This window comes from Trichomonas vaginalis, chromosome VI (genome assembly GCF_026262505.1).
Source record: "Trichomonas vaginalis G3 chromosome VI, whole genome shotgun sequence".
NCBI classification, from domain to species: domain Eukaryota; phylum Parabasalia; order Trichomonadida; family Trichomonadidae; genus Trichomonas; species Trichomonas vaginalis.
Genome location: NC_067208.1, coordinates 654,732 through 679,877, shown reverse-complemented (window position 1 = coordinate 679,877; position 25,146 = coordinate 654,732). Strand labels below are relative to the sequence as shown.

The window sequence follows — 25,146 nt, the reverse complement described above, 5'->3', positions numbered from 1 at the left end:
GGAAGGAAAAACTTTTTCTGTCGGATGGAAGGACTCGGAATGCCAGAAGGATTTGACGAGGCAATTTACCTAATTTAAATTAACGACTGCGTAAAAGACTACTTGCGCAAGGTCATGAAGCCCAAGGTCAAGTTCACCACTATTTCTGGAAGGCTGCCTTGAATCTCGAGACTTCGACCGGAATTCCAATTCAAATACCAGAAAACACTCCTTTCGACGACATAAAGGACGCCAAAAGAGAAGCTCTTGTTAAGTTCCTAAACAAACGTCCTTGGATAAAAATACCAAACAAGGAGAACCCACTACCCCATATGAAATTGGCAATTCAGTCTCTCCTTCACTTCTCGGGTCAGCCGTTCTACATAACCTGTGAAGGCGACATCCAACCAGTTCAGTAAACATCTCATTTTAACTTCACTTTTTTATGTTTTTTGTGAAAGTTTTAAAATAAATTGTTTTCGAGAGTTTTAGACCATGTTAGAAATGAGGTTAGAAAACGTGTTAGATCTAACATGCTACCCTAAAAGTATTTTTCAATACTTTTTCAGCACTTTTCCGTAGTTATATATGAAAGACAATTCGAGATAAAAGTCATAGTACAATGAAATAATATGTTGCACACCATTTGTTGTGAACCAAACTTGAAAGTCAGAGAAACTGTTACTAGGTGGTTCGTAGAATTTAGAAGCAAAGTCATAAAGGTTCTTACCAATACATAGAAAACTATTGTGCTTGAACTGAAACTTGCATGACACATAACATTTTGAGGGTCAAACACGTTTCTATAAACTGTCAAATCTGCTGGTGGAAGTATAAATTTAAATGGACCATCTGGTGGTAATGGTTCGTTCTGGTTTAGTAACCGAAGAAATTGTGCCAAGAACGTTTGTCTACTTTCCAAAATAAAAACTCTGTATCTCTTGGAGGGTTAATTTCAATCTTTTGAAATGAAACGGTGGAGTTCATCTTGTCATATTCTAGTTTCAGATAGTATGTTCCATTTAGTAAAGAGTCGTATTTTTCTTGAAATTCCCAATAATATTTGTTCATTTGAGTTTGAAAGTCATTTAGAGTTTTCTCAAGACTTTCGTCTGAACGAACTGTAAAGATTCTCATTTCGTCAAATTTGTCTATTAGACCATCAGGACCTTCATACTGCCCATGAAAATATACTGCGAACATAAATGCGTTAGTTCTATTTGAAAACAAAACTCTTCTAAATCCTATTGCCTTTGCATCTGAAGGACTTTGAAGCCAACGAATTGGATAGTCAAACTGTATGCTCGGGATGAAATTTCTTCATCTGAAATAGTCCTACCAGCATTTGTAAAGATATAGTCTAACGGTTTTGTATCTGCTACTTTTGTTCTTTGTTTTTCAACCTGAAGCATTTAATATATGTAAAAATATATTGTTTTAAAATGGTATGCCATATAGCTTCTTGAATTTTTAAGAAGTATTTGAACGTATTTTCCATCTGTATCTCTAGTGTTTAATAAGCATAGCCCGCCTTAGTAAAATATACTTGTAATTTCCTATAGTTTACGCCGGTATAAAAGTAGAAAGAGTCTTGTTCTTCGCTATAGTAGTAAAACTCAAACGTATGCTTGCCATAGTCTGTAATTTCAATTGTTTCATCTTCTAGTTCGTCGACAAATTCGAATACAATATCTCCAAATTTGCCTTTGTTCTTATTGTTTTCAGAACGAGTGACCCAACGTAAGTTTTCAAGTCTATTGTCGTTTCTTATATGGTTTATATGGTCTACAAAAGGTAAATTGTTAGGATTCAGTATAAAATGAGTTGCAATGACAACATGTTTAAGATAGTGTTTTCCACCCATCTTCATAATAGCATATCCGTCATTTCGCTCCCATTCGCTTAAAACTCTTTTGTCTTTTTGTTCTGACTTCAAATGACTCACAACAGTGAATTTCATATTTCTCATCTAACAAACAAGTTTCCTTCAACTTGAGGTTCACTAACATCGAAAGGCATGTCCATAAGACGTTCTTCTTCTAACCTCTCTAGTCTGTTTGGATAATTTGCACGTGCTGTTTCCAAATCCATTTCGTAGCGAAGACCAGACAATTTGTCATAGACTTTTATGGGTCTTCCCTTCCTATATTTAAACTTCTTCGAAACTCTCCAACCATATCTTTGTAACTCTGCTTTTATTCTAGCAGACTTTCTATCCATTCTATATGGGGGCATTTTTATAAAAATAAAAAAATATTTTTTCTTTACTTTACATAACCGCCTGCTGCCATAAGTCTTTGACGCCAACCCATACCAGCTAATGAAGGTTGACTTGGTTTAGTTTCCAAACTAAACTTTGGTTTTGGTTTATCTTCAGTTTTTGGTTTTTCTTCTTCTATCGGTTTTTCGTCACTTTTCGGTTTCTCTGACTTTACTTCACTTGCAGGAACAGTTGTGTCGTCAACATCTTCATAAATATCATATGCCATTTGTTTTTGTTTTCCTTTCAACTTTTTGTGTTTGTTGTAAAGTTTAGAATATTTCGACTCTAAGTCAATGAGATGTTCTATAATGAACTGTTGGTCAGTGAAGTAAACTTTTCCATCTGTTGTCTCGAAAGCTCCTTCAGACTTCAATATTTTATTTGTGAGAGTCTGTTTCTTTTTTGAGATACTAGCCGTTCCATTTTTATGAAAAGTGACTTTGTAGTTAGGGTTTGTATTTCCAGACCCGGCACTTTCTATTATTGAATTTTTCTCTTCATCTGTAAGTTCTTTGACGGGTTTTGACAATGGTTCTGAACTTTTTGTTTGTGGTGTCAAATCTACCGTTTCAACTTCTTCGGTCATTTCATCTCAGTAAAAAAATTTAGTTTGGTTTGTTTTCAACTGGTTGTTTAGGTTTTTTGAGATATAAAAATTGCTCACATTTGCTTACATTTTGGCACTTTTTTGTACGTTTGTCAAAAAATTGTGAGGAAGATCTCACAAAAATAGTCAAAATGTGAGCAAATTTTGAGAAGTGCTCACATTTTGACATACGATTATTTTCATACGTTTTTTTGATGAATTCTAATAAAACTTCATTACCACTTTCAGAACGAAGCGTAACTTTTCAGCACGTAACGCTCTATCATGTGTAGTGACATATTATTCAAAAAAACTCAGATTGCTTATCTTATAATAACAATTTCATTAGAAAAAATGCACGATTTCACGCTAAAACTTTGAAGCAATTCTTAAATTCGGATAAAAAATCGATATGTATTACACTTTAAACTTCAAAAAATGGTTCAAAATTTAGACTTAGTTTATCTTAACAATATAGCAGATTTTAAGCCGAACAAGTAGGAGTAATAGAAATAGCTCTTGAAAATAATTACAATTAGTAATATGTAAGTCAAAGTTCGAGTATTCTAATAAATAAACGTTCCGGATTTTCTTTACTACAAGAATCAATACTTAATATATAGAAGCAACAGTAAAAACTTATTAGAGATTCAAAAAGAAAGTTGACTAAAGAGAATCTTTTTATATAAGTAATTTTATTTTTTTGAAATACAAGATCGAATAAACATGTATTTTATTTTATTACTATAATAATACGTTTTTACATAGTAAGAAAGTTTAGAGACTGAAATGAAATTAAAAATTGAGAAAAAAATAAAGCTTTTCTATAAAAATTCATATTAATATATAGTATAATGATATTACAATTTATTGATCAAATAAAAAGAATATTTGTTGAATAATTTCTGTTCAAATTAAAAGTTCTTCAACTTACGGTAAATCTATCTGCCTTAAAAAGTATTACGATATTATGCAAAGTCAATTTTCTCCAAAAAAATATTTGAAGATGATACTTTAAGTATACCAAAAATACAAGAATTTTGAGAGAACTCAATGAATTTTTGTGAAGGTGGAGTTAAATTGAGAAGATTTTTGGTCAGAGAAAAACAAAAATTACTATCTGATAAAATGGTATTAAAATGAAAAAAGTTTAAACAAAGGAAATGAAGAATTTATATTATATTAGAATTTAAAGAGTAAATATAAAAGATTGAAAGAAAGAATAATAATAGGATTCTTGAATGCAACATTTGGAATGATGTTTCCAGTTGTAGATGTGTTAAGCAAAGAGAGATAATGATAGTTTCTTGAGTTTTGAGTTAAGCTTGTTGTAGATGAGAGAGAAATTTTGACGAGACTGAGGAACTTCATTTGGAATGATGTTTCCAGTTGTAGATGTGTTAAGCAAAGAGAGATAATGATAGTTTCTTGAGTTTTTGCAATTAACCATCCTCAATGACTATTGTTTTAATATAATTTTTAAATTTTTTAAAACTGACATTTTAGTTGTATATTTTTTCTAACAAAGGTACATTCACTAGGCGATAACAGTAAAATGGGATGAAAATATGATAAATAGCATCCCTATATAGTGCCAAACAATATTTATACGGGCCAAAAAAATTGGCTAGAGATTTGGCGAGTTATAAAACTTAGAAAATTGAGAGGGATTTTTATTTTTGAATTTTTTTTGGAAAGTTAAAATTGCGATTAAAAATCGATTTCCAGGAGAACTAAGCATCTCATCATATATTTAAATCGATAAAAATATTAAATAATAGTTGAATAGTATAACAACGTGAAATTATGGCTGAATCTACAGAAAAAATGAACATATTTGACATTTTTGAAAATTCATACGTTAGATGGTGACAGACTCATAAACTATACTTTAGCTAAGATTGATATATGGTTTCAACAACACATGGTTAAAATTGTAAAAATATTTTAGATTTCAAAAAGATATATATGGTAATATAATGGAACAAAGTCAACAAATAGCATGTTAAATATGTTATAATTAACTTTTTATTAGATCCAATAGTAGATATCGAATGGTTTCCAGCTTTATGGTTAAATATTTTCTTTTCGAGCTTCTCTTTAACTGTTGTATTAAGGTTGTAAATTTTTGATGCTAGAAACTATGGAATCTTCTTTGCTGCTGCATTTTTCTTGAGAGTTCTTGCAATTTCGAATAGATCTGCGCATTGTATGAAATTGAGGCTTTAAAATATCTTGAAAACAGAATAGGACTGCTTTTCCAAAGGAATGCTTACTTGTAAATCAGAGAGTTTCAAAATTGAGAGCAAGATTATCATCATAACTTTCGATTTTGCTGCGAAAAAGGAAGACAAGTAATTAACAAATCATTTACTGTTGTTCATCAAAAGAAGAAAACTTTGATAACAACTAATGATGATAAAATCAAGCTATCTTTTAATATTTTAAATTGATAAGACATTCAAAATATTTGAATGGTTTAAAATATTTTCTTTTAATTTCTATAAGATATTATCATGATTATATAATAAAATTTAAATTTTTATTCAAAAAGGCAATATTTCAAACTTTTAATTTCAAAAATCTTAATTCTGCAATAAGTGTATTTAATTGTAGCAAATTTAATGATCCTTCGTCATGCTTAGCAATTTGGAACTCATAAATTAATGATTTCTTCAAGTAAAATTCTGCATTATTTCAAAAGTCAATAATTCTCTAGTAACTTTTCTTCAAACCCTAACCATTATATTATATGTATAATGGAGAATAATTGCAAAGAAAGATAGCCGAATTTACTGGGTAGTTCTTGTGATGCGAAATAATTGCAAATTAACACATAGTTTTAACAGCATCAATCTCTTTTTGCTCTCATTTAAATGCATTCGCACACTTTAATTTTGAAATATAAGAGTTTTGGAAATTATCAAATTTATCTGCTCAAATACTATAGATCTTCATAAGTGTTAATAGAATCACCAGCCTTACATATAGTGTTTAATATAATGATGCACATCATACTGGGATTTATTCCTTATTCATCTAGTTATTATAAGATTTACAACCCCATGAAAATTTAAAATTTTGTCAAAAATAGTGAATGTACCTTTTTTCTAACACAACTATCAATAAATTGTAATATCATTATACTATATATTAATATGAATTTTTATAGAAAAGCTTTATTTTTTTCTCAATTTTTAATTTCATTTCAGTCTCTAAACTTTCTTACTATGTAAAAACGTATTATTATAGTAATAAAATAAAATACATGTTTATTCGATCTCGTATTTCAAAAAAATAAAATTACTTATATAAAAAGATTCTCTTTAGTCAACTTTCTTTTTGAATCTCTAATAAGTTTTTACTGTTGCTTCTATATATTAAGTATTGATTCTTGTAGTAAAGAAAATCCGGAACGTTTATTTATTAGAATACTCGAACTTTGACTTACATATTACTAATTGTAATTATTTTCAAGAGCTATTTCTATTACTCCTACTTGTTCGGCTTAAAATCTGCTATATTGTTAAGATAAACTAAGTCTAAATTTTGAACCATTTTTTGAAGTTTAAAGTGTAATACATATCGATTTTTTATCCGAATTTAAGAATTGCTTCAAAGTTTTAGCGTGAAATCGTGCATTTTTTCTAATGAAATTGTTATTATAAGATAAGCAATCTGAGTTTTTTTGAATAATATGTCACTACACATGATAGAGCGTTACGTGCTGAAAAGTTACGCTTCGCTCTGAAAGTGGTAATGAAGTTTTATTAGAATTCATCAAAAAAACGTATGAAAATAATCGTATGTCAAAATGTGAGCACTTCTCAAAATTTGCTCACATTTTGACTATTTTTGTGAGATCTTCCTCACAATTTTTTGACAAACGTACAAAAAAGTGCCAAAATGTAAGCAAATGTGAGCAATTTTTATATCTCGGTTTTTTAAGTCGGTCTAAAACTTCCTGAGGTATAGGAAGAACTTGACAAACACGTGATGTAACTGCTGGAAGCCGACAAATCCATCTTGAACCCATTTGTCTCAATGCTGTATTGTTCATTTCATCTCAATAAAAAACTTTACATTCCCCAAGTTTGAGGTGGTTGCGGTTGGTTATTGTTTACCCATTGTTGTGCATGGTTATATCCTCTGTTAAAGAATCTTTCACCTTGGTTCATATAGTGTCCTGCTTGGTTATAGTAGTCATTTGCTTTGTTATAATAGTTTCCTGCTTGTCTTCCTACATTGTCCATCCATCCTTGAACTTTTCCTCTTGTTTCAGGATTTGGAATAAGATTTGTTGCATCTCGTGCTACATCCCAGCCTTTCTGTACAGTTTGTATAATAGGTTGTGCTTTCTCTTTAAGTATACCTAATGTACTCAAAATCTTCCTTCCAACTCCAAATACACCTCTGGCTATTGTTCCCACTGCGGGCAAAAATCTGGATGCAACTCCTGCTAATGCGCCAAATAAACCCATTTCTTATGGGTTAAAAAATGACGAATCCAAACAAGGACCCTATGTTTCTAAAGCGACAAAGAAAGCACTCATGGTAAAAATCTTTAGTTCAACACCAAATGCTTGGTTTATGGATATCTTGGAAAACATTCCGAGAGTTAGAACAGATGGACCACCATACTGGTTAATATTTGTCGGTCAAAACACAAGATACTGTGAAGCCATACCATTATGGTCCAAAAATATTTTAGATGTGAAAACTGCTTTGACAATATTCGTTGACAAATACCATCCAACAAAACTGACATCTGACTGTGAAAGTTCTTTCAAATCAGATGATGTAAAAAACTATCTGCGTTCAAAAAATGTAAACCAATATTTCATTGTCGACCAAAACCATTCTGCTCTTGGTGTCATTGACGGTTGTATAAAAATGTTAAGAGACTTAAACCAACCACAAGGTGGTGAAGCAAATGAAATGTCATCTGACGACAAATATAGACACTTCTCCATGGCAAAGATGAGACAAGTTTTAAATATTTACAATAACCGTAAACAAAAAGGTTTGGGAAACCACTCCCCGAAGAAATGAAAAACAACCCTGACTTAGAGAAAGACTATATATTTAATAATTTAGTCAAAAGAGACAAACAAGAAAGAATGCCGGGCTTCAAACTTCAGAAAGGTGACAAAGTAAAAATAGAAATACCTAAACGCGACCCATATGAAAATACTATTGACTATGACAACAATGGGAACCCGACAGGTACTCACATTCGTGTTCGTAAAAATAGAAGAAAGTATACAAGAGAATATTATGAAGTTTTAGGCAAACATGGCAAAATGTACAGACTGCAAGCAGAAGATAAAACTACTATTGTCAGACCTCGTTTCAAACTTGTCAAAGTTCAAGGTGGTATACTTTCAAAGACAGTTCCTAACAAATATAAGACAACTCCTGACGAATATGCTAAAGAAGTTGAAAATGACGACTAAGCATTTCTATACCATGCGTAAACTGTCATGTAAGGTGGCATGTAGTCTTTACTTTGTCCCGTTGTTTGCGTATATCCCGAAACGCGATGTGTATGGTTTCCTCCTCCCTCAGTGTTACTCCAGTAACAATTTATAGCAAACTTAACGTTGTCTTTAACATCATATCCTTTACCTTTTGTCATTGCTGACCAATCCCAATATCTATGCTTATGCCAACCTGCTTGAGATGTACTTAAATCTATGTAGTGACTGTGTGCAGGTAAATTTTCACCTGAAATCGTTTTACTTCCACCTGTTTCCTTTGAAGAGTTTGCACAATACAAAAACCTGTCGACTATTTGAGTCCAAGTTCCAAAACCCAGAACTGTTTCTGGATTTGTTGAGTTCATTGACGTATAAATAGAGCCTATAGGATATAATGTTTGAAGTATTTCTGTCTTTAATGTTTGAAGCTCTGTTTTGTCTGCTTTCTTGTCTAACATTGCGGGTAGTTCATATGCTTCAAAGTTTCTGGCATGACTTTCAATGTTCCTGCAATTCTTATCTAAATTGTTAAGAGTATCTTTTACGCTTGTACTCGGATTCTCTAAAGGTGCACTTGAACCAAGGTCAAAGTTCAGTATTATGTCGTCTGCTCTAACAGTTGTAAAACTTGTATGTGTATGAGTCTTATTTGCTTTCTTCTCTAACTCATCGTTAACATAAGTTTTATCTGCTTTAAGGTCTAAACATCCTGAAACCCATCCTGTATCGGCTTTAGTTTTTAAAATCTTCGATGTCCATTCATGGTACCAGTCAACCCTTTCTATAATTTCGTTATCTTTTTCATCCACATATTCCTTATCCGCTTTCTTCTCTAACTTACTAGCCACATATTCCTTATCCGCTTTCTTTTCAAGGCTAACGTTTAAGTCTGTTATTTCAGATATAGAATGTGTATGAGTCTTTTTAGAATATTCGTTTTCAGCTCTTGTCACTTCACTTGACATTTTATTGTCAACATATGTTTTGTCTGCTAGTTCAGGATGAGTATGTTCTTTTGTTGCATAAGCATTGTTAGCTCTTTCTTCTTCTTTTGCTATTGCATCGTCTACATATTCTTTTCAGCTTTGTTTCAACATCTGCTTTCAAAAGAAGTTCATTTATAGGTTTCTCGTTTAAAGTTCCTTTTGTTGGATTTATACAGACAGTATTGTTCTTCTTGTCTTGAAACAGAAACTCATCTGTCATTGGGTTTAATGTCAGTTTTAAGTTTCCTTCTTTCAATGACTCAGATATCTTAGAATAGTTTGAAAAGTTTGTTGTGTTCTTATTTTAGAGCTTGCATAATGAGTTGTCGGTTGTGTTGTATTTCTCTTATGGAAGCAATATCTTTCGACATTTTTATTCTAGATAAAATATGCTTTCAATAGAAAAAGAAAATTCAAGAGTTGCTACAACTAAACCATTAGATGAACTTTTTACTAATGTCGGTCAAAAGTTTGAGACAGAGACCGTAAAGCATGAAGGCTATCTTTGACTACCATTAAGATGGTTAAGAGACCCATCTGTCACAAAAGCTATTGGCTTTCGTAGAATGAAGTTCATTTCAGAAGCCATACATGGTTTCCCATTTACGGTCGGTTTTGAAGTTCGATACTATAACAAAGAAAAACGTATGTATGAGAAATTTGAACAGGGAAAACTTTTACAAGTTAGTTTGCTTTAAACTTAGAAACAACTCTTCAAGCTTTTCAAGAAAAAATAAACAATATCTATATCGAATATGCAAACCAGTATAACATTGACGAGGGAGAATACCATCTCGATATTATTTATGACAGGAAAAATGCAACTGTTAAAATCAATAAAATAGAAGACCTTGGAGAAAACGTTTATATTTCTACAAAATATAACAACTTGCATGGTATAGATTTATGAGGATGTTAAATCAGCCTGCAGCATATCCAGTACACCCAGACTTTTATGAAGTCGAAAACCCTAATGGAACATATGAAAATGTTTTCGACCCAGCTGCTATTATTTGTTCATGCTTCATTTTCTGGCGCCCAAAACTCTTTCTTATGCTTGGCAAATGACTTTTACGAAAAACCTACAAAGTTATACGAACCACCAAGTGAAGTATTTCAGACTTTCAAGTATGGTTTACTACAGATGGAAGAAAAAAATAATTCCATTATACCATGTGTTTTACTTAGAACTTAGTTTCATATACAACTACTATCGAACGGTAAAAATATAATTTTTTAATACGGTTGAGGTGTTGGATTTGGTTGCCAACTAGACTGTGGTGCAGGTTCAGGCTGTTGTATAACAGGAGCTTGTTCTTCTGGTTCAGGGTCTTTAGGTATAATACCAACAAACTGACCTACTCTTTTACCAATATTTTTGACTCCGTTCCAAATTCCTCTTCCTACGGTTTTTATTCCATTCCATATACCTCTTCCAACTCTTCTGAAGAAGTTTCCAATACTACTTAAGAAACCCATTTTACTATATGTAAAAATCTAATGTCCGCCTAGTCTCTTACGTTTCCTGTTGAGTTCCATAGCATTCTTTAACTGGAGCTCATACATTCTGTTTCTCCTCTGGTAGAAAACATATTCTGGGTCAACTCCTGTGTTCGCGTCATCTGCATAAAGTTGTTTATATCCCACTTCAGGGTTTGTATAAAACTCTTTCCATCTCATATTTGCATACCATGGTGGCAAACCTAACGCAGCGTCATTTGACATGGCAGTTTGCATTTGTACATCTGTTGGCACTTGACCATAGTTTGCCATTGCAGTTTGTATTCTAACTTCATTTGGAATATTCTCTGGGTTTGGTTGTCCAGGTTGCTGTGCATTCGCTAAGTTCTGTGTGCGTCCATTTAATATTAGATAAAAATATCTCTTACGAGTACATATACTGAACATTTGCAGGCATTGGTTCATCTTCATATTCTCTGTACTTTTCTGCCACGTCAAAGAAATAAATGACACAATGGAAAAAACCTAAAACAAGTAGTCCTATTTCAAACCACATTTACTTACTAATAAAATTTCTTTGTTATGACACTTTCTCCGGTTTATAGGACCTCTCTCATATTCTATCTTGTCATATCTAAACTCATAGTCATGTATGTCCTCTAACCATCTCATAACGGTTTCCAAACCACTTTTATCGGATGTAAAGTAAAAGCATGGATGGTTATGTAAAACGTCTAAAGTTTCTAAAAGTCTCTCAAAGTCCAGTCTACTTGGTATTGAAAATCCCATGTGTTATAGAACGGCGGTCCACTATAAAGAAAATATTTTCCTTGTCTTTATATTTTTCATACAACTCTGTCCAATGACATCTCACAAACTCTATACCCTCAATATATTTTTCTATGTCCTCTTTGAAAACATTTGTATAGTTAAGATATAAAACTTTTGACATAAGTGTTTCAATGTCATGAACTCTTATAGAACCACTATATAATAGTCTAGCAGATATACTATCCCAGTCTATATATTCTGCTTTTTTCAAAACCTCTCTCACAATATTTTTCTTATCTAATGGTATACGTTCCATCTTACCTATAGGTATCTTTTCTTTTAACTCTTTCAATATATTGTTTGTATCTGGTATATGTTTGAGACGGTCCATATAGTTGTCGAAGTCATTGCATATAATCTTTGAGTCTGGGAATATTGTATGACATAAATGGGATATATAGAAACTTCCACCGAACAAATCTACAAATGTTAGACCATTCGGTAGTTTCTTAAGTTCTCTCAATATAATATCTTTACATCTACTCTTATTTCCAAAGAACGGTAACGGTGGTTTTGTAAAATTCATTTATATATAATAATAAAAATGTTTTTACCTGAAAAGTGACAGAAAAGTGACAAAACATGAAAACATATATAATTTGTGAAAAGTGAAATAAAAAGTGACATTTTTAAAAGTGACATCATTAATATGATGTAAATAACAACGGTTTTGGTTTTGTCACCGGCTGGTCGGCTGGGGTTCGGTCCTCCTCTTGGGTCTTGGGCAAAATTTCTTAGGGCTAGAAGGGGCGCAGCCCCTGGAAGCCCCACTCACCTGACCTTCCCTTTTCCCAATATTAAATCGCTTGCTTAATATTGTCAATTTTTAATATGTTCAATAATTATAAAAAAATCTCATTTGAAAAAAGTGTCACTTTTATATAAAAAAATGAAAAATCAATGATGAATCAATATTAATGCAGTCATTGGATTTTTAGTCAAGTAATATGTACCCTCTTGATTTTTCCTATTAATCAATGAAAAATATCGATCAAGAAACGTGTAATGCTTCATCATCTCACAATTGGATGGGAGGACCATACACTTTTTCCCGATTGTCAGATTTTGAGATAAACTTTTTTCCGGTCCAAAATTGGGTGTTTAAGAGATCATAAAAATACTCATATAAAGAGAAAAAAAGTGTATATTTTCATTGGATGGCAAATGTTATTTGTTGAGGGTTCTTGATAGAAAATATAGATCCTCAATATTTTATGTTTAGTTGAGTTTTAGATCATAAATAAAAAATGATTAATTTCATATAAAATATATTTAATGGCTGAGTTAAATTGAAAGAAAAATTATTTCTTGAGATTGCCTTGATATGTATCAGGACTTTTGATGATGTCATTGACAAGTGACAAAAAAGTGCCAATTTGTGAATTGACAGAACTACAAATATACATATCATGAAAAGAAACAGGGTCATACGAAAGATTGCAGGGGGATCCGATTTGTAATTCATCTAATTCAGAGTCGTAACCGATAGATTTCTTTGTGTCTTCATTTCCGTTCATTAACAATTCATGACTTGTTTTCAAGTTTTCTATTAAATCTTCAGTACGATTAATTAATCCAAAACGTGACATTGTATCGTTTGGCAGACTCGAATTCATTATTATTAAATGTATCAAATTATTACCTATTTCGCTTTGCTAAAACCATTCTTTCAACAGAGTAGAAATACCACTTCAACAACATACTTGAATTTTCCGTAGATTTCATCATCGTTACACAAAGAGCGATATAACTTGCAAACAAAAGAAAAATTAATATATAAGTTACTAATATAATAACAATCAATTTGTACTGTGCAACTTTCTTTGCAACAGCACCTGTATTAGAAGAATCTATGGCGATATCGTCCATCAAAGGATTCTTCGCTTCTTCTTTGTGTTTAGGTGGCAAATTCAATAGAATTTTACAGAATTCATTGACCATTTTTCTGTAAACTAAAATGTCAGCGTTAATAGGTAAAAACGTGACAAATAAAATAACGATCAAACCGATAATTAACCACAATTTGAATTCAGGTGCGTATCTTTCTGATCTTTCTATATTGTACTGTAACAATGAATCAAAAACTTCCTTAGCGTTTTTGTTCATTCTATGGTAGTTCTTGATAACTTCGCAGTTATCTTCATCGGTGTATAAATTGTCAGGATACGTTCCTTCATTGAAATTTCCTGCTATCGTTCTCTGTTCAAAATACATGAACGATAATTGGTCGGCCAAACTAACTGTCACGTTTTGTCAGGTTTTCCATTTGAGCATTCTTGGATTGTTGAAGTGGATGACAAAAGTGAAGTGGCCACTTTGTAAACATTTACGGTTCCTGGGAGGTTAGAAACGGAATCGAGGACTAAATGTAAATAATCCGAAGATAAATTGACTAAATATAAACTTGACTTTAAATCTGTCAAATTTTTGTTAATAATTTTGGTCATGCCAAAATTTTCGTCATCGGAGATTTCTTTTTCCAAAGATAGGTCGTTGGAGTTGTAGCGGCCTGTAGCGTTGGCCCAGTTAAGCCATAGATAGTAACTGGCATAGTTTCCGTAGAAAATTGAGCCTCCGCTGTACATTAAATCTTCATATGCGTTTCTTCTCCAGCTTAGCTTCTGTTTGGAGTAAACATAGAAGTATATGATGAAGAAGCTATGTATAGCAAATGAAAATACCGCAAAAATAGCAATGTAACTCGAATGTACTGGTTTCAGATGGGAAAGTGTATGGTTTAAAGCCAATCTGACTCTTGACTCTTTAAGTATACGACTTCCTATCATCTCTTCGCTCTCTACATCGATATCTTCTCTGTTATTAATCTGATCATATTTCGGTACTGAGTTTTTACCGGAATTATTATTCGCAGGGTTAAGTATTGAGTCCATAACTTCTTGTTGAGTACCGATATTTATCAAATCTGCCATACTTTGCCTTCTTTGGAGCTTATTTTGATTTGATGACGAAGTATTATCGGAAATTGTCTTTCTTCCCTTAGTATCGAACAGCCCGTCCTTCAAGTATCTCGGAACTTTTGAATAAGAGACCTATACGATATGTCTATATTGAAATCTCTTCCATCCAAAATTTGATCGGCTCGCATTGTTTGGATAATTGCGCCATCTTAGTCGCAAAGACATTCTACGAGGAAGTTCGTGTATTCTGTAGTGATTTTTATGTTATTTGGATTGGATTCGAGGAAATATTGAAAATATCTGTTCAATTTCTTAGTTCTATACGACAACATCTCAACAAAACTATGTCCTGCGTTTGGTTTATCCCAAAAAGACCTGATTGTGGCCTTAACTTCTTCATTTAACGTATGTAATTTGTTATATAAATCTGTAGTGTCTTTTGTGTTGGAAGTTAAGCGACGAGTCTTGATCTTTGAGATCTGGTAGATAAGAAATCGATTAATAAATGTAAGTTTTCGCATACTTATAAGTCTTTTGTATAAAATTGATAATTTTTGGGATTCTGAAGGGAAATAAGTCACGATTTGCAGTAGTAATGCTAAGATACCTTCAGTTTCGACGTGGTTAATGATATATTCCGTAATACTTCCGTCAACAAAATAATCACATAATTCGGACAATCCTATGACAATGAACCTCGTAGCCCAGAGGGAGTTCTTGCAGATACCAAGTTCATCGAAATACTCCGTTTTGTTTGTAATGTCGTCGTCGTATGTTAACTGTTCTTTAGTTTTTTTCACTAATTGGCCGAAGACAATCTGTCCTACAGGATGAGCGAGAATTGTAACGACCAATAAAATTATTATCGTATAATTGTACGTACTTTTGTTGAAAATGTAGAGATAAATCAAATTTAAATCTAAAACGATAGTTATCATGCCAAATTGAAAACAAATGGGATTTCGCCATAGTGTATAGAAAGGTATGAACATTATACGATAACAAACGAAAAATGAACAGCAAATGTGGATCAAAATTATAAATAAATAAAACCAGCCATCGTAAATGACAAATAACCAGGAAACAAGACAGCAAAGCGATGTAATTGAAAACCAGGATAGAATTGTGGTCGTATCGTAGCATTGAAAAGTGAGATTTGTAAAAATGACCGAACGAGATTTTAAAAGAATGCCAATCGTAAAGAAGAATAATGAGCTTGTAAAGGAGATAAGTCCTAATACAATTTCTGTTGTAAATGCCCCATCACTTTTGTAATGTAATCCGGCAATTCCATGAGCAGCGCAATAAGCGGAGGGAACTATGAATATGGGAGTTATTAAATCGAGAATGAATACCGAAATGTAAAGAAGAATGGGCGGAATCATGAAAAAAGAGCGGTTATATAAAATCATTGCTATTAACCAACCGATTGATAAAAGAGTTACTATAAAACATACATATGAATTAATAAGGTGTGTGGATTCAAAGTCTAAAGGATTCTGGAATGCTGTTAATCGGAGAACCCATTCATAAACACTTCTCCATTTGCCTGTACACCTTTGAAACGGAGGTGAATAGACCCAAAAACCTATTACAAGTACTTGAAATGAAATAAATACATCGCAAGCAGTGGAAAAAAGATTTGGCAATTTTACGTGTTGCATAATTTGATCATAGAGTGGAAAAACGCGGTCAATGTAATGAGATCGACCAGTCACAAGGTTGTTTACATGAGTCTCTGCAACCAAATCTTTTACGCTGTTTTTGGATCCATCAGTAGAGTTCATTGAAAAAAAATTGATATGGATTCGAATTTTATTTAAAAATATTTTTGGTTTATATAATAGAAGAAGAGTTTTCGTTGCATCGTTAAAAAAATTGTGAAGCAATTTTAGAATATTTGAAATGCAATTTTGTTGGTATCTCAAAATTTTCAAAGAATACCTGTACCTGACCAATTCATCAAAATCGCATTATGTATTATAATAATGGTATAATTTTTAAGTTGGTAGCGGTTTGGAAATTTAATTTTATCGCTAATAAAAATTCGACTTCATATTATTAATGTAAAATACACCATCCAAAGTTTCCAAGAAATACGTTAGAAAGAAAATTTTTTAGATATCGTAATATATTCAGTAATATAACATTATAGCAATGAAATTGATTTGAAACAACTTTCAATTTTTCGTCGTTATAAAATTTAAATGTCATTCGGAAATTTAAATATTGATTCGATGATAATTTAGACAATAGTCATTAATAGAAGTATTCAATTTTTCACTAACCTCGTAAACTTTTGATATCTCACGGTTTGTACGTTTACCCAATTACGATGATACCTGGAAATGAAGGGTAATTGGGGCGTAAGGTACAGTCCAGACTGAAATAAGGGATTCTTTTCGATTGGTTATTTGATAATAAATGGGAAGCTTTATGGAATCAACCTTCCCAGATTGGTTCTGAGTGATGATTTTTCTCTGGCCAAACATTGTGTATCGTCCAAACGATTTTTAGATTCACCTTTACAGAGCGAATATAGGTTATTTTAAAAAAACCTTGATCATTTTGAATTGGAAAATAGCACAAATTTAATTGGTGTAGATATTGCAATCTCATTGAGTCTTAGCATTGAATGATTTTGTATTAATTTATTAATCGAAGGGAAGTTAAAGTGTTTGAGTAAATAGTTAGAAACGCATATGCTTGGAAATAGAATTTCGGCTCCGTTCAATATAATAATACTGTTTTCCGCTTTACGGCTAGTAGAAATATTCGTGACACTTTCAAACATATGATGATGAGACTTTAAAACCCTTAAATATCTTTCGTATCTTGTTTTAATAAAGAATTATCTCAATTATCTCAATTGAAATAGATCCTTTTATCTCCTTAAAAAGATTTATAAGTATAAAGAAGGTAAGGAAATTATTGGGTCATTCCAAGAAGTTTCAGAAGAGTTAAAAGAAAAGTTTGAACTTTTTCATCAATCTCACCAACACTCACGTCTTCAATCACCAAGTTTTGCACAGTGGAATCTTAAGCATGGCTTTTTTGCTGATGACAAATTTGGATTCATTTAATTTTTATTCGATATTTCATAATTGTTATAGAGTTAAAATCATAAATTGTTTTGTATCATCTATTATATAACTATCTATCTATGTTTTTATTTATTGTATTATAGATAATATATAGATTTTTAAGTTTTATCATTCGTGTGATTTTTATAAAAATTAATTTATTTGCACTTTTTCAATTCGTCCTCACAATTTTTGAATGCTCAGAAAATAAAATGCAAAAATTTTATTGAAAAGGTGCATAATGAATGACATTATATTTGCACTTTTTCAATTCGTCCTCACAATTTTTGAATGCTCAGAAAATAAAATGCAAAAATTTTATTGAAAAAGTGCATAATGAATGACATTATATTTGCACTTTTTCAATTCGTCCTCACAATTTTTGAATGCTCAGAAAATAAAATGCAAAAATTTTATTGAAAAAGTGCATAATGAATGACATTATATTTGCACTGTTTCTGATTTCATCAGAAAAAAGTGCAAATATAATGATAATATATTTATATTATAAAATAACATAAAATTGAAAAAATGTGAAGGGACTTTAGCTCACCTGGGAGAGCGTGCGACTGAAGATCGCAAGGTACGTGGTTCAAGTCCGCGAAGTCCCATTATTATTTTTTGTTTTTATTTTTCTTTTCCTTTTTCTCCCTTTGAATTTTCAATATCATCCTCAATTTTTTTAATGAGAAACTTCAATTTTTAATATTGTTATATTTAATATTACAGAAGTTATTTTTGTAAAATTCGCTATCGTGAGATTTATCGTCAAAAGTGTTATATCTATCTCTACAAAAACAGCTTTCATTCCTAATTGCAATTCGTTGTTTTTATCTTTCAAGACTGCGTGCTGATAATAAAAAGGTGTTATTGACTGATTTCAACAAATGCTTTATTTATTATTCATGAGAAACGTTCAACGCTGAATAATTTAACAAGTACTTTTTCGAAAGAATAATGTTTCCATTCCAGTTTTATTTGTTTGCATGAATCCATGTTCCAATTTAGCTATTATTCATTTATTACTCAAAAAGATTAATTTTAATTACAAACAACAGATGTTTCAAAAACAGCTTTGTCATTCATTAATCATTTTATTTACTATATATCTTCGAATGATTCAATTTATTTTTTGCAACAAAGATCGAGAAAGATTTAGTTAATCCACTTTTACTAACTTAGACACATTGTAGTATTCGAATATATACAGATTGTAGTTCTTGTTATCCATTGAATAGAAAGTGAATAAATTGCGATGTATACAAACAAATCCAAAATTAATAAAAAATAATAATGGGACTTCGCGGACTTGAACCACGTACCTTGCGATCTTCAGTCGCACGCTCTCCCAGGTGAGCTAAAGTCCCTTCTCAATTTAGCCTTCAAAAATCATTTTGTATATGATAAAATGAAGTTTTTCGAGTCAGTTGCGATTTTGAAGAATAATCGAATAAAACAAAGCAGTTTATATACTTTATTATCTATTATATTTCAACTTCAAACTATCATACATTGCTTTTTAATCTCAAATCCAACTCACTTTGAAATGCAAATCGGTTTCAAAAACATAAATAAATAATAACATTTTATTCTTACCAAAATTGCAGACCAATCAAGCCCATATGGATATCCATCAATGAGAATGGAGCTCTATTTAATTTAGTTTTAACGATTTTATTTCCATATATGTTTGTTTTTAATGCATCACATTCACCTAATGCAACTTGTGAAAAAACAATATTAAACCATTCAGTTGTCGGTTCATCTGTGGTTATCGAATTTTCTCCCCAATAGGTACCCACACTGTAATTGTCCACATAGCAGTGGATAATTCTCGTTTTAGATAAATAACCATTTGAAAAAGTTTTAGCTGCATTATTTTCCAAGAAAATGCATTCTAACACTGTTGTATCTGATCTTGAAGAGTAGCAAACACTATTGCATGTGCTATTTTTGAATATCGACTGTTTGACAATAGCATCGAAGTTGGCACCATGGTATATTAATGAACTATAGTGGTAATGGTCATAATTTGAATTAATACAACAATAGCTCACATTAACAGGGTCGTTAGAAAAGCTATATCCGGAACAATCGAAACAAATTATTCTGGTAATATTTGTAGAAATTAATGTTTTTTGTCCATCATAATGATATATACTGGATGTGCCAGTGTCGCCATAGCCACATTGGTTGATAGAACTCAAGTTAATAAAATTTTTGTTATTAAAATGCTTAACATTTGTAAAAGAATGCATTCCTTCATAGGGTGCGAAGCATGTTATTGTACAAAATCGATCTTGAACAATGGAACTATTGCATTGAAAGTAGATGGAACCTCCGTAACTAAAATTTTTTGTAATGTTAATGTATGTGCATTTTGAATGTAATAATTTAACGTAGTTAGTAGTGCAGTTAATAGCAGAATTTGAAATATCATGAAATTTCGAATCAAGTAAAAAGAAATTTTTATTTATAAGAAGAGCCGAATTATTTGTGATTGTATTAGGTGTTTCCGATGGAAGTCCATAGTAATCTATCCAAATATCATTTGAAACGGATGCTTTGTTGAAGACAAGGAATAGCATAAACTGTGAAAAAAGATTTGACAGTTGTCAAATAAGAACTCTCACAATTCTTTTTATTCAGATTTCACAAGGAATAGTATTATTATTAGTGGACTTTTTTTCAACTATCCTTTTTTGAATGTTACTCAAAATGTGTGGTAATTCTAAGAATTATGGATAACCTTACAAATTTTATCTGAATCTTTTTTTAGTTTATCGAATAAATCTATTGTAATAGTGTATTGAATGTAGTTGCACCCATATAAAAATTACAAAGATAAACCATAATTTCATCGATAATTTTTGAAAAAATTTGAGAGGTTAACCGAAATGTGTGTGAAAACATCGTTATATAGGAAAAACATTATTATTAAATAAATAATGGAATAAATTTTAAATAAATTAATTTCAATTATCTCATTATTATAATCTTTGAAAATTTGAAGACATAATTGAAAAAGTGGTTGTTGTATCGTTAAAAAATATGATTAACGTTAACCTTTAACATTAAGAATATAACACAAACAGCATGAATACTCATGGAATATCTTTCAATTTGTTCGAAATGAAAATAATTAAAATATTATTTAAACTTGATCAATTAATAATCTATCAAACTATATGTTTTAAACTATGAAAATCAAGATTAAAGTGATTATGCGTGATAATATTTATTAGATAAAATTTCCATTCTGGAAAATGGGATTAAGAATAGACTAACCATAACTTAAAGTATATAAATTGTTTTATTTGATTCGATGATACAGCTTGATGTAGTGATTGTTGATGAAAAATCATATGTTTAGAAGATCTTTTTTTTTTCAATAAAGATCATTTTCTTATTTATTTATTTTGTATGGTTCATATATGATATTGTGACTAACATGTGATTATATGATCGAAATATTCACAATATTAATGATTATTATTAAAAATTAAATAAAAAATGAAATCAATTAGAATTGTTTTGTTAAAACATGTTTTATATATGTTTATTGTTTATGTTTTCTTTAACATGATACATTACATGAAATAATAAGAGACAAGATTCTGAACAAATTTGTCGAAATTTCAATTTTTTATAAAAAAAACTTCAATATGTTAAACCATTATTTACTCATATCAATTTTAATGTTGATTATAATAATTACGATTTTTCACTTTTTTTTTCAAAAATGAATTAGAAAAACTTGATTTTCTCATACACAAGATCGACTATGAATAGTGAATTGTGAAGGGACTTTAGCTCACCTGGGAGAGCGTGCGACTGAAGATCGCAAGGTACGTGGTTCAAGTCCGCGAAGTCCCATTATTATTTTTTGTTTTTATTTTTTGCTCGAAACAAAATTTTTAACCTTATTCATCACAATTTTCAAATTAAAGAATTAAGAAAACAATTCTTTAGATAAAGCAAGGAGATTTTATGATAAATGTTGGCAAGACCATTTTGATTATAATATATTAAGGCTGCACTTACGCCCATCTGACTTTAATTCAAATTTTTGACAAATGGCATGAAGCACCATTGAAATTTAACCTTAAACATCTATATTTAAGGCCCTGTCATAGGGGCGTAAGTGCACCCTTAAAAATACATTAAAAAATTCTTTTACATAACTTGATCAACTTCAATTCTCTATATCACTGACAACCATTATATCATACAGAAAGTAAATATTGTTGGGGAAAATCTATCAGAATTTCTCAAATTGGATGTTGTTAACCAAAGTGATATCATTTCTCATCATCCTGAAGCTGACTATATTGAATTTCATTCAAAATTAAGCAGCTCAAGATTGTCTGTGAAGAGAAATCAATGTTTGTATATAATCAACATAAAAACCCAATATCTGAATGACTTTCTCCAAATGTACTAAAAGATTGTTATTGAAGCACGGACAGTTACAATCTTGTATTGTTAAATTCGACATAAGATTGATTTCAAGATGCGATGACATGCCGAAACCAAATCTCATGTACTTTTTCATGATATACCAGCACAATTCATTTGGATGGAAAATTATTGAATATCTTTTAATGGGATGAAGGACTGGTAACACGCCAATAGTATAAAACTCAAAGTTTGAATGGATATTAAGAGATATATCCACAGATGGTCTACTACTTTATCAGGAGTGCATAAATTTTGTTCTACGATAAAGAGATCTCCAATGAAGAGCAAGTTCTATCCAATTAAAATAAGAGTATATTGAAGCAGGACTAAATAAGGTAGAAGTCTCCTTGATCAGGCACTTATCTTACAGTAAGGCATTGATGCAGTTTCCATTTACTCATTTGTCAATATGGAATCAAAAATTCGATCAAAGTGCTTTAGATTTGGGAGCGATATATAGTTGGAGCCATTGCTTGACCGTGCAATATTGAAGTGTGAAGTAGCCAATGCACTCCTGAAACATATAATTATTCTTCCCAGTTGTAACTCTTTTATCCATAAGCTCTCATGTGCAAAGCTGATTAAGATTTCTGTTAATTACCATGACTACCATCTGCCGGCTCATCTTGGAAGTATAATTTCCAATAAAGTTGTTAATATCTGAATTGTCCTCGTTCATGGTAAATAAATATCCATGGGATTTATCATTAATCAGAGCAATATACGTTTTATCGCTAGTCATCTTAAATATATCTTTATTTAGTACCATTGGGGAAGTGCATTCAAATCTCTGGTTGTTCTGAGTGCTAGTTACAACCATTGAATTTTTTCATAGACAATCTTCAATTTGAAATCTTTAACTTCTTTCATTGCGCATGCGGAAATGCAGTAATTTATCACTCCATATAACTGTTTCCCAGTTGAGAAATTCTAATTGATCTTCACCAACAGCATTCTCTTTCAGGAGTTTAAATTTCATATAATGTAGAGTAGTTTACATTTCTGACTCCTTTTCGTATCTTTCTATCAGCTCTCTACAATGTTTTTATGTTGATTATATACAAACATTGATTTCTCTTCACAGACAATCTTGAGCTGCTTAATTTTGAATGAAATTCAATATAGTCAGCTTCAGGATGATGAGAAATGATATCACTTTGGTTAACAACATCCAATTTGAGAAATTCTGATAGATTTTCCCCAACAATATTTACTTTCTGTATGATATAATGGTTGTCAGTGATATAGAGAATTGAAGTTGATCAAGTTATGTAAAAGAATTTTTTAATGTATTTTTAAGGGTGCACTTACGCCCCTATGACAGGGCCTTAAATATAGATGTTTAAGGTTAAATTTCAATGGTGCTTCATGCCATTTGTCAAAAATTTGAATTAAAGTCAGATGGGCGTAAGTGCAGCCTTAATATATTATAATCAAAATGGTCTTGCCAACATTTATCATAAAATCTCCTTGCTTTATCTAAAGAATTGTTTTCTTAATTCTTTAATTTGAAAATTGTGATGAATAAGGTTAAAAATTTTGTTTCGAGCAAAAAATAAAAACAAAAAATAATAATGGGACTTCGCGGACTTGAACCACGTACCTTGCGATCTTCAGTCGCACGCTCTCCCAGGTGAGCTAAAGTCCCTTCACAATTCACTATTCATAGTCGATCTTGTGTATGAGAAAATCAAGTTTTTCTAATTCATTTTTGAAAAAAAAAGTGAAAAATCGTAATTATTATAATCAACATTAAAATTGATATGAGTAAATAATGGTTTAACATATTGAAGTATTTTTTTATAAAAAATTGAAATTTCGACAAATTTGTTCAGAATCTTGTCTCTTATTATTTCATGTAATGTATCATGTTAAAGAAAACATAAACAATAAACATATATAAAACATGTTTTAACAAAACAATTCTAATTGATTTCATTTTTTATTTAATTTTTAATAATAATCATTAATATTGTGAATATTTCGATCATATAATCACATGTTAGTCACAATATCATATATGAACCATACAAAATAAATAAATAAGAAAATGATCTTTATTGAAATAAGATCTTCTAAACATATGATTTTTCATCAACAATCACTACATCAAGCTGTATCATCGAATCAAATAAAACAATTTATATACTTTAAGTTATGGTTAGTCTATTCTTAATCCCATTTTCCAGAATGGAAATTTTATCTAATAAATATTATCACGCATAATCACTTTAATCTTGATTTTCATAGTTTAAAACATATAGTTTGATAGATTATTAATTGATCAAGTTTAAATAATATTTTAATTATTTTCATTTCGAACAAATTGAAAGATATTCCATGAGTATTCATACTGTTTGTGTTATATTCTTAATGTTAAAGGTTAACGTTAATCATATTTTTTAACGATACAACAACCACTTTTTCAATTATGTCTTCAAATTTTCAAAGATTATAATAATGAGATAATTGAAATTAATTTATTTAAAATTTATTCCATTATTTATTTAATAATAATGTTTTTCCTATATAACGATGTTTTCACACACATTTCGGTTAACCTCTCAAATTTTTTCAAAAATTATCGATGAAATTATGGTTTATCTTTGTAATTTTTATATGGGTGCAACTACATTCAATACACTATTACAATAGATTTATTCGATAAACTAAAAAAAGATTCAGATAAAATTTGTAAGGTTATCCATAATTCTTAGAATTACCACACATTTTGAGTAACATTCAAAAAAGGATAGTTGAAAAAAAGTCCACTAATAATAATACTATTCCTTGTGAAATCTGAATAAAAAGAATTGTGAGAGTTCTTATTTGACAACTGTCAAATCTTTTTTCACAGTTTATGCTATTCCTTGTCTTCAACAAAGCATCCGTTTCAAATGATATTTGGATAGATTACTATGGACTTCCATCGGAAACACCTAATACAATCACAAATAATTCGGCTCTTCTTATAAATAAAAATTTCTTTTTACTTGATTCGAAATTTCATGATATTTCAAATTCTGCTATTAACTGCACTACTAACTACGTTAAATTATTACATTCAAAATGCACATACATTAACATTACAAAAAATT

The 25,146-nt window shown here is 30.7% G+C and overlaps 8 protein-coding genes, 4 non-coding genes and 3 pseudogenes across 15 annotated transcripts, besides 4 other annotated features; 4 read left to right on the top strand and 11 right to left on the bottom strand.

The window, feature by feature from the left end:
- Positions 1 to 9,544: part of a mobile genetic element that runs on past the window's edge.
- TVAGG3_0779900 lies at positions 25 to 398 on the top strand (annotated as a pseudogene). The gene has a single exon. A coding segment is annotated over exon 1 (374 nt).
- Positions 756 to 1,391, bottom strand: TVAGG3_0779890 (annotated as a pseudogene). Its single transcript has one exon. A coding segment is annotated over exon 1 (636 nt).
- On the bottom strand, positions 1,417 to 1,988 carry TVAGG3_0779880 (annotated as a pseudogene). The gene has a single exon. A coding segment is annotated over exon 1 (572 nt).
- TVAGG3_0779870 (phage tail repeat-like family) lies at positions 2,244 to 2,828 on the bottom strand (the record flags this gene model as incomplete). The annotated part of the gene is made up of 1 exon (XM_051246264.1): positions 2,244 to 2,828. The coding sequence occupies one exon, from the start codon at positions 2,826 to 2,828 to the stop codon at positions 2,244 to 2,246; it is 585 nt and encodes a 194-aa protein (XP_051081739.1).
- Positions 2,887 to 6,766: a mobile genetic element.
- TVAGG3_0779850 (uncharacterized protein) lies at positions 6,908 to 7,309 on the bottom strand (the record flags this gene model as incomplete). Its single annotated transcript, XM_051246263.1, has 1 exon — positions 6,908 to 7,309. The coding sequence occupies one exon, from the start codon at positions 7,307 to 7,309 to the stop codon at positions 6,908 to 6,910; it is 402 nt and encodes a 133-aa protein (XP_051081738.1).
- On the top strand, positions 7,877 to 8,284 carry TVAGG3_0779840 (uncharacterized protein; the record flags this gene model as incomplete). The annotated part of the gene is made up of 1 exon (XM_051246262.1): positions 7,877 to 8,284. One exon carries the CDS (start codon positions 7,877 to 7,879, stop codon positions 8,282 to 8,284), a length of 408 nt encoding a protein of 135 aa, XP_051081737.1.
- Positions 9,545 to 10,791: 1,247 nt separating the features above from the next.
- TVAGG3_0779820 (uncharacterized protein) lies at positions 10,792 to 11,067 on the bottom strand (the record flags this gene model as incomplete). Its single annotated transcript, XM_051246261.1, has 1 exon — positions 10,792 to 11,067. One exon carries the CDS (start codon positions 11,065 to 11,067, stop codon positions 10,792 to 10,794), a length of 276 nt encoding a protein of 91 aa, XP_051081736.1.
- Positions 11,068 to 13,224: 2,157 nt separating this feature from the next.
- TVAGG3_0779810 (guanylate cyclase protein) lies at positions 13,225 to 13,800 on the bottom strand (the record flags this gene model as incomplete). Its single annotated transcript, XM_001323818.1, has 1 exon — positions 13,225 to 13,800. The coding sequence occupies one exon, from the start codon at positions 13,798 to 13,800 to the stop codon at positions 13,225 to 13,227; it is 576 nt and encodes a 191-aa protein (XP_001323853.1).
- A 29-nt stretch (positions 13,801 to 13,829) lies between these two features.
- Positions 13,830 to 14,516, bottom strand: TVAGG3_0779800 (guanylate cyclase protein; the record flags this gene model as incomplete). Its single annotated transcript, XM_001323819.1, has 1 exon — positions 13,830 to 14,516. One exon carries the CDS (start codon positions 14,514 to 14,516, stop codon positions 13,830 to 13,832), a length of 687 nt encoding a protein of 228 aa, XP_001323854.1.
- A 197-nt stretch (positions 14,517 to 14,713) lies between these two features.
- Positions 14,714 to 15,442, bottom strand: TVAGG3_0779790 (guanylate cyclase protein; the record flags this gene model as incomplete). The annotated part of the gene is made up of 1 exon (XM_001323820.1): positions 14,714 to 15,442. The coding sequence occupies one exon, from the start codon at positions 15,440 to 15,442 to the stop codon at positions 14,714 to 14,716; it is 729 nt and encodes a 242-aa protein (XP_001323855.1).
- A 2,683-nt stretch (positions 15,443 to 18,125) lies between these two features.
- On the top strand, positions 18,126 to 18,198 carry TVAGG3_0779780. Its single transcript has one exon. It is a non-coding gene; the product is annotated as a tRNA-Phe (tRNA).
- A 683-nt stretch (positions 18,199 to 18,881) lies between these two features.
- Positions 18,882 to 18,954, bottom strand: TVAGG3_0779770. Its single transcript has one exon. It is a non-coding gene; the product is annotated as a tRNA-Phe (tRNA).
- Positions 18,955 to 19,179: 225 nt separating this feature from the next.
- On the bottom strand, positions 19,180 to 20,175 carry TVAGG3_0779760 (uncharacterized protein; the record flags this gene model as incomplete). The annotated part of the gene is made up of 1 exon (XM_001323821.1): positions 19,180 to 20,175. One exon carries the CDS (start codon positions 20,173 to 20,175, stop codon positions 19,180 to 19,182), a length of 996 nt encoding a protein of 331 aa, XP_001323856.1.
- A 1,215-nt stretch (positions 20,176 to 21,390) lies between these two features.
- Positions 21,391 to 21,463, top strand: TVAGG3_0779750. The gene has a single exon. It is a non-coding gene; the product is annotated as a tRNA-Phe (tRNA).
- A 152-nt stretch (positions 21,464 to 21,615) lies between these two features.
- Positions 21,616 to 21,742: a mobile genetic element.
- Positions 21,743 to 23,344: 1,602 nt separating this feature from the next.
- Positions 23,345 to 23,471: a mobile genetic element.
- A 152-nt stretch (positions 23,472 to 23,623) lies between these two features.
- TVAGG3_0779720 lies at positions 23,624 to 23,696 on the bottom strand. The gene has a single exon. It is a non-coding gene; the product is annotated as a tRNA-Phe (tRNA).
- Between the last annotated feature and the right edge of the window lie 1,450 nt (positions 23,697 to 25,146).